We start from the raw sequence: 9,405 nt of genomic DNA, 5'->3' as shown, positions 1-9,405 counted from the left end.
TAATAAAGCAACTCTTAAGCTTGCATTTCAATCCCCAAAATAATAAAGATTATGAATCATTGGTTTTTAGAAGGCTTCTGCAAAACAAGGGTGAACTCATGCAAGATTATTATACCAGGTTGCACCAATAGGCGGTTAAATGTGATTTTTCTGACATTGACCGAGAAATTAAAACTCAGATATTAGCTGGATGTGCTTCAGATACATTTCGGCGAAAGCTGTTAGAAAAAGAAAGAACATTAAATGACATCCTACTGTTAGCACGAGCAAATGAACAAGCAGAATTACAGTCAACAGACATTGCACAAAGTACAAGTAAAGACAGTGTTAATAGACTGTATGATAAACCTAAACAGGTATCACATAGGCCTAACAGTAAAGATATGGTGAAACAAAAAGAAAATGTCCGGCATACGGCAAAGTTTGTAAGAAGTGTAACAAACGTAATCATTTTGCTAACGTATGTAGATCACCTGTAATGAAACAAACAAACAAGTTTACTAGACCTAAGGTTCATACTGTAATACATGACAGTAGTGAAGAATATGATACAAATTGTAGTGAAAATGGTCATAATGAGTATGTATTTGGTATCCCAGAAAGTAAACTTCCCAGTAGTACAATTAGTGTTGATAATGAGTTTGTCAGATTCATTATAGATACGGGTGCCTCAGTTAACATTATGGCAAGTGAAGTATTTGATAACTTTAAGAAAAAGCCTATCCTTCAGAAAACACATGTTAAAATTTATGGTTTTGGTAGTGACGAACCATTGAAAACTAGAGGAGTCTGTAAGGTAACGTTCCATGCAGAAAATGAGGTAAAATGTGAGGATGATGTTTACATTGTTGATGGAAATGTTGGTAACATACTCTCATGGAGGTCGGCGGAAAAACTTAACTTGGTTAAGGTGACTTGTAACAATAATGCAATGGGTATTAGAGATATACATATTCCTACTAATAATGCAACAAATGTTACTGATAATGATGATGGTGTACAGTCCATACACTCAGAAATTGTTGACAAGTACCCAATTTTTGACGGGATTGGAAAATTTAAAGGGGTTGAAGTTAAACTACATGTTGATCCAACTGTAAAACCCACACAGCAAAAACACAGAAGGATTCCGTTTCACATAAGAAAAGATGTAGATAAAGAGTTAAATAGATTGATGGATTTGGATATAATCGAAAAGGTAGAAGGTCCAACACCCTGGGTAAGCCCAATCGTCGTCGTACCAAAAGGTAATGGGTCTATAAGAATCTGTGTTGATATGAGACAGGTTAATAAGGCGATTCTCAGAGAACGTCACCCAATCCCCACATTAGATGACATAGTAAGTGACCTTAATGGTGCCACTGTGTATAGTAAATTAGATTTACGATCAGGTTACCATCAGTTACCCCTCCACGAGGATTCTAGATTTCTTACTACCTTTACCACACATTCCGGTCTATATAGATATAAAAGGTTGATATTTGGTGTCAATGCAGCTTCAGAAATTTTCTCAGCTGAAGTAGGAAAACTGTTGTACGGGCTTAAAGGCTGTAAAAATATCTCGGACGACATTGTTATTTTTGGACGAAATGAACAAGAACACGATGAAAATTTGAAAGCGACCTTAGAGCGACTACAGCAGCATGGAGTTACGCTAAACAAAGAAAAGTGTGTGTTCAGAACACATGAAGTAAAATTCTATGGTCATATTTTCAACAGTAAGGGCTTGGCAGTTGATCCCCGGAAAGTTGAAGATATTCAAAACGTTCCACGACCAACGAATGCAAGCGAAGTTCGATCTTTTCTCGGACTAACACAATATGTGGCGAGATTTATCCCCGATTATGCATCACTGACAACATCGCTGCGTGAATTGACGCGAAAGAATGTTTATTTCAAATGGACAGACACCCAAGAACAAGCTTTTATTAAACTTAAAGCCGCCCTCATCAGCCCCACAGTGATGACATACTTCGACATTCAGAAAGACTCGCAGGTGTTAGTGGATGCAAGCCCAACAGGATTAGCCGCTATGCTCTGCCAAGATGGCAAAGTTATAGGATACGCTAGCAGATCGTTGACCGGTGTAGAACAGCGATACTCGCAAACAGAGCGGGAAATGTTAGCTGTCGTTTTCGGTGCTGAACCTTTTCATTTGTATTTATATGGAGCAAGATTTCAGATAATGACTGACAATAAACCATTACTCAGCATATTCAGCCATAACAAGCCAATGAGCACACGAATTGAACGCTGGAGGTTAAGAATAATGCCATATAATTACGAGTTGGAATACCGACCTGGACACGACAACCCGGCTGACTACTTAAGTCGACACCCAAACAAGACAACACAAGACACTGAAGAACAGCAAACTGTTGCGCATGTTAATTATATTGTACACAACGCAATCCTAAAGGCGATGAAACTGAGTGATATTGAGGCTGAAAGCAAAGTTGATAGCCAACTACAGAAATTGAAACAGGCAATTGAACAGAATAATCATGCGTTGTGGAACGAAGCTGAACTTCGCGAAATTAAGCAGTTAAAAGATGAGTTGACAGTAACAGACAACATTATACTCAGAGGACATACTATAGTTATACCCAAATCATTACGTAATAAAGTGGTAGAAATCGCACACGCTAGTCATCAAGGCATTGTGAAGACGAAGGCCTTAATTCGAGAAAAGGTCTGGTTTCCAGGGATAGATAAATTAGTCACGGGAAAGGTAAAAGAATGTGTTGCATGTCAGGCATCAAATGCGCAAAATGCAGAAGGCATTGAACCCTTAAAAATGTCAAGCATGCCAAAAGCACCCTGGAAGGAAGTTCAAATGGACTTTAAAGGGCCATTACCAAATGGAAAATATCTTTTGGTCGTATACGATTTATATAGCCGTTTTCCAGAGGTCGAAATTGTAACATCGACGTTGGCACAAGCAGTATTGCCAAAACTCGATGCTATACTAGCCCGACAAGGCATTCCAGAGATCATCCAAACCGATAACGGTCCACCATTCACAAGCAATGAATTTCGACAATACGCAGAATATCACGGGTTTAAACATAAACGAATAACACCATTGTGGCCACGTGCAAACGCGGAAGTAGAACGATTCATGTCAAATTTAAAGAAAAATCTCTTAACAGCAAGTATCGAACACCGAAACACACAACAAGTGTTGTACGAATACTTACGACAATACAGAGCAACGCCACACACTACAACACAGATATCCCCAATGGAACTTTTGAATGGGCGAAAAATTTCTACTCGCTTACCAGAGATAATTATAGCTAGAAATGACGATGAGATTCGTAAAGTCGATTCAGAAAATAAACAGAAAATGAAAGAATATGAAGATAGAAAACTTAATACTAAGGAAATTTGTCTAAAAGTAGGAGATAGAGTATTACTTAAGCAAAGGAAAGGAAATGCATTTACTCCACCGTTTGATCCAAAGCCATTTCGTATTATAGAAAGAAACGGTAATTCCATAAGAATTCAGAGAAATGACTTGCAACTTTGGAGAAATGTTAGCCTTGTTAAAAAGGTACAGTAGTAGAAGGTATAAAGGAAATAGATGATCCCTTAAGTGACGTAGAGCTGGATAGTATTGTAGAAGGTGATTCTATAACCGAAGAAAGGGGGGAAAAGGAAAAAGGGAAAACTTTGTCAAAGCAAACGATAACGAGAAAGAGTCTTAGAAACAGAAGAATGCCAAAAAGGTATAATGAGTTTATAATGCACTAAGCAAGCAAGTTAAGATTTATAAATCTAGATTGACAAGGTACATTTATAGTGATTTTGTCACAACCAAGAAGTTTTAGTTTTGTGTTTATAAAGAAAACAGTTGTTCAGAGTTTAGTTTTGTGATTATAAAGAAAACAGTTGTTCAGAGTGTTAACAGGGAAATGTTTAGTGTTATAAAAGTTATTGAGTTAAGGTTCTATTCGAGGTTAAGGGGGATGTGGTGTTGTGATTATTTACAATATTGGCAGTAGCGCCACCTATTGGCGTTAAGGTTGGAAACTTGGAGAGGAGCCATAATGATGATGAATGAATAAAGGCAGAGAACCATATGATGAGTTCTAGTGTTTGTACTTCATTTGATGTATGCGTAGTTACATGATATACTACTGACAGTACAACATTACAGTGACCCTTGTTACTTTTGACCTATAGGTGAAGAGTCGTTATTTATGTTTAGAAGGTCCTAAGGATCATTCCTAGTAAATTCGAGCTCAATTGGACTATTTTTAAAATTTGACCCCGATGACCCCTATGTAACCCTGATCCCAGAGTGAGGTGTAGGAGTTGTCGCCGGTTCTTAATGACGAAAATTGATTGAATTTGGTCCAATGGTTTGCCAATCGTAGCATTTTGAAATGTTACTAGAGAGAACAAAAGAATAACCCTTTAATGACCTTTGACCGTAAATCGCTGAACACCATAAAGACCCTACCTTATGCCAATACATATGTGCCCAGGACAAAACTGTGCTATGTTATTTGTGACAGAATTCTTTTATTTATTTTTTTTTAAGTTTTTTACCCTAATGACCTCTATGTGACATTTGACCCCAAGCAGGAACACCCCATGTATGAGAGGTGTCACCGATTATACTGACCAGGTTTGGTTGAAATCGGCACAACCGTTTGGCACTAGTAGCGTTTTGAAATGTTGCCAGAAAAAAATATAAAAATTACCCCTTAATGACCTTTGATCCTTTATACCTGAACCCCTTATACCCTCCCTTCTGCCAATGTATATGTGCAAAGGACAAGACGTTATTTGTAAGACAGGTAGTCTTTTATACTATTTTTGTTTTTTTACCCTATTGCCCCTTATGTGACATTTGACCCAAAGCTGTGAACAACACATAAATGGGAGATAGCACCGGTCCTACTGACCAAGTTTTAATAAAATCGGTCCAGTAGTTTGCCAATAGTATCCTTTTAAAATGTTGCCAGAAAGAAAGAAAGAAATATAGAAGAAACTGCTAAGAAACAGAACCCAGTCAGCAGAAAGAAACTGCTCGGAAACAGAACCCAGTCAGCAGCATGCTGACTGGGTAAAGAAGAAACTGCCCGGAAACAGAACCCAGTCAGCATGCTGCTGACTGGGTAAATACAGTGTTCGAATAAAGGACATTCTAATACATAGTGTAGCATAGCTGTCAAAAATGTAGTCCTGTAAATAAATGAATAAAGAAATTGTGTAATAAAAAAGAACCCACTACATCATTCGAGAAGAGTCCGGGGTTCCCCCGGTGTACTGGTCCACTAGTCCCCTGTCCGGCCAAGATGTGTATAAGAGACAGATATAGATCAGAAAATAGATCTAACATGCTATGAATGCAGTTTAACGGCTGTCTCTTATACACATCTAGATGTGTATAAGAGACAGATATATATATGTCCAGAATTATACTCGAATTAGTTCACTCAAAATCATGGGTCCATTGTTAGATTTACGTTAAATATTATCTTATTAACTCTCAGATTTTCTAAATTAAAATGTTTAGATATATTTAAAATATGTTCACATTGGAGGTTTTATGTGTCAGATGGGTCCATTTTTAACAGATAATTTCTACTAGCAACATACCTTCGAAATTTGTTTTTTCTCAACTGTCGTAATTTTATTTAAGGTGTCCATTTTGATAACATACTTCTTACTTTTATCCCCAGCCCACAACATAATATGCAGATTTGGTGTTATGCATGTGATTTCAGCATTTTCCAGATCCAAGACCGGTGTATCGCTGACAAACCTGAACATTTCATTAAAAAGGTCATCAAAACTTCTGTCTCCGATTCTTTGTTTCAGTCGGTGTACATCTTTAGTACTTATTGGAGCTTCACATTCAATGAATATTGGATCTCTATAGAACTGAAGATAAGGGAAAAAACAATGATGCATGTCGTTGCCAAATAAGTCATTTTATTTAGATGATTATATGTTTTAGTGATGTTTGCTGCCCTCAGTGATGGTAGAGAGGTAGCTAATAATTTTTAATATTAATCCACAGTGCAATTATTTCAGCTATTAAATTGCTGTGCATGCTGTGCGTATTCATGTATTATGTTCTTGCTTTAGTTTGTAATTATAGGGACAACATTCATGTACTGTAAAATCATTTAAGAAAAGGTTCACATTGTTTTGTTTTATGTGTAAATTAGGTCCATTTCAAAAAATACTTTCTACTAGCAACATACCTTGGAACTTTGTTTTTTCTCAACTGTCGTAAGTTCATTTGAAGTGCTCATTCTGATCACATACTTGTTAGTTTTATCTCCAGCACACAAAATTATATGCAGATTTGGCGTTATGCATGTGATTTCAGCATTTTCCAGATCCAAAACGGATATATCGCTAACAACTCTGAAAATTTCATCAAAAAATTCATCAAGACTTCTGTCTTTGATTTTTTGTTTCAGTCGATGTACATCTTCAGTACCTATTGGAGCATGACATTCCACGATTGTAGGATCTCTGCAGAACTAAAGGTAAAGAAAACAACAAAGATGCATGTCTATGCCAAGTAAGTCATTTTATGAGAAAATTATATGTTTTAATGTTTGCTGTCCTCAATATTTATTAGGTAGAGAGCTAGTAATCTGTTTCATATTTAATATCCATGTTGGCTGTACTAAAACAGACAATGCAGTTAAGCTAGCTATTTAATGCCCAGAATGATCAGTAGTAATGTACCGTTAGTTTGTACTGGGTTTGGCTTGTGATTATAGCCACAACTTTTATGTACTGTTAATTACTAAGCTAGCACTGTTTACAGAGGCGTAATCAATAATTAAGTCTAGATATCTACGGCCACTAGATGGCCGCACAAGGGGAACGGCAAACAGACAGCGAAGGGAGCTGCCTCTGGCAAAAACAGAAAAGATGTATTTTGGCTACAGACGTGATTTTTGCAATTCCCTGAGGAAGTAAGTCTTTTTTTTATGTAAATTAAATAAATACAACGGAATGGCTGTTGAATGGTTTGTAAGTAAGGCTTGAGATACCAAGATAGTTGGTAATGCTTCAAATGTACCTCTTGGTCATCGGATTTGATTGGAGCATCAAAGTAGTGTATTGTTGAGTCTATTACTTGTATACTTGTATTCCAAGAGAGTCTTCTACAGTCTGATCCTCCTGGGTATAGAGGCCAAGCAAAACGATGCTTATAGGCCCCTCGAAAAAACAGTATATTAAAATTTAACATAGGGCGCAAATTTAAGCGGATGGTCAGCCAAACGTACTTCGATCGCAGATTTAAATAAATTAATAGAACTAGAGCTAACATCTTCATTCGATAAAGAATTCTACAGCCGAACTGACCTAAATGAAAAAGCACGACTTCTAATAAGTGTCTTACAGTGCTGATGTTTAATCTTAAAGGAGTGACCTCTAGTTCTAGCACCTTTATCAAACTCAAAAAAATAAATCACCGAAAACCCTATCAATTCCATGGACAATTTTAAAAAGCTGTAAAATATCCGATCTCTGTCTACGAAATGCTAGAGTTGGAAGATTCAAAAATTTAAGTCTAACTTCGTACGGAAAATCCCTTACCTCCAAAACATCTTAGTTGCTCGTTGTTGAACTTTCTCTAAGGAATCTGCCTCTCTCTTATAAATTGCGTTATAGACTACACTACAAAATATACACTACAGTTGGTCTCACAATAGACTTATACAGTTTCAATAAACTTTTTTTCTTCAAAAATCTAAAAGACCGTTTTATCATGCCCAATTTCATGTTAGCTTTCTTTCAAATATCGGCAACATGCATTCTAAAATAAAAATAAAAGACTGGAATCAAAGGTAACTCCTAAATCCTTAACACTGTCAACTGCCTGAATTTCAGTATCAAACATAAAAATAGGAACATTTTGGATTATTTCTTCCATAGTGAACAATTTTACATTTGTCACTATTAAATGGCAAATTCCACTTTCGAGACCACTCACATAAGGCATTAATATATTCCTGAAGATGGAATATATCATCAACCGAGTCTACAACTCTAAAACGCTTTGTATCATCTGCAAACAATCTTACAGAAGAGTCAGATACTAAAGGTAAATCATTGATAAAAATAGTAAACAAAATTGGACCCAAAAACAGAACCCTGTGGGATACCAATTAGCACTGGGACTTTACTAGATAGACATCCATTTATTGAGACACGCTGTGAACGTCCAGTAAGATATTCCGCAATCCACTTTAAAGTTTTATCTTTATACCATACTACGTAACTTGCCTAGTAAACGCTGATGAGGAACGGAATCAAAAGCTTTTTTGAAATCAAAATAAATACAGTCAAAACTATAAGATTTATCAATATAAGAAGACCACAGCTCATCTACCGCAAGTAATTGGGTTTCACAGGAATAACCACTTCTAAAACCATATTGCTCTTTGCATAGTAAATCATTTGTCTCAAAATATTCCATAAGATAATCTCTAATGATCCGTTCCATAATCTTCCCTACAATCGATGTTAGACTAATCGGCCTATAATTAGATGGAGTATTCTTATTACCCTTCTTTAGAATCGGAACCACCCATGCTTCTTTCCAGGACGTGGGTACAACACCCTATAAGAAAAGCTTATTAAAAATAATTTTTAAAGGTAATGATATAACAGATCGAAGTTCAAACAACACTTTAGCATGTAACCCGTCAGGTCCTGCAGATTTATTGGTATTCAAACTAGACAGAATCTGCAAGATGTCTGCCTCGATAAAGGAAATATCGTCCACCAAACACGTATCAGCAGAAAAAGATAGATTAGGGATATCTGACAGATCCTCATTCACAAAAACACTACTGAAAAAAGCATTAAATAATTCAGCTTTTCCTAGGTCATCAGACCCACGAACTACATTTTCAGCAATGAGATCATGGACCCCAGGATTACCCTTAGTTTGACTCTTCACATACTTCCAAAAGCATTTTTCGTTACATCCTATCTCTTCTGCAAGTTTATTTTCAAAAGTTGATTTAGTTTTCCTAATTAAGTTTGTGGCGAAATTCCTATCTTCAACAAATTGCTTCCATTTTACTGCAATGTCCGGTCTCTGTGTTATCTTACTCTTAGTGTAACGCTTCCAACTTTTATTTTTCTTATTAATTGCTTTGAGGCATTGTTTGTTCATCCACTGAGGATTTCTGCGCCCACGTTTCTTTCTCATAGGAATATGGAGCTCAATAAGTTTCTTCATTTGTAGTTCCAAAAACACCCAAGACTCTAATCCAGAAAGAGAACTAAGCACCAAATTCCAGTCAATATTTACAAGTGACTGTCTCATTCTATTATAGTTCCCATGTATATAACTTCTAATAAGCGGTTCCTCAAAATTTGGATAAGAAACAGGCATGTCAAAGGTCAAAA

General features: G+C 36.4%; 1 protein-coding gene across 1 annotated transcript; it reads left to right on the top strand.

Moving 5' to 3' along the window:
- The first annotated feature begins 478 nt into the window (after positions 1–478).
- On the top strand, positions 479–3,565 carry LOC117100249 (uncharacterized protein K02A2.6-like). Its single transcript, XM_033239849.1, has one exon. The coding sequence runs from the start codon at positions 479–481 to the stop codon at positions 3,563–3,565; it is 3,087 nt and encodes a 1,028-aa protein (XP_033095740.1).
- Positions 3,566–9,405: the final 5,840 nt, after the last annotated feature.

This window comes from Anneissia japonica, unplaced genomic scaffold (genome assembly GCF_011630105.1).
Source record: "Anneissia japonica isolate Jap-2015-1 unplaced genomic scaffold, ASM1163010v1 scaffold6788_len1366326_cov149, whole genome shotgun sequence".
NCBI classification, from domain to species: domain Eukaryota; kingdom Metazoa; phylum Echinodermata; class Crinoidea; order Comatulida; family Comatulidae; genus Anneissia; species Anneissia japonica.
Note: the sequence above shows the minus strand (reverse complement) of the source record. Positions and strands in the feature narration are given on the sequence as shown.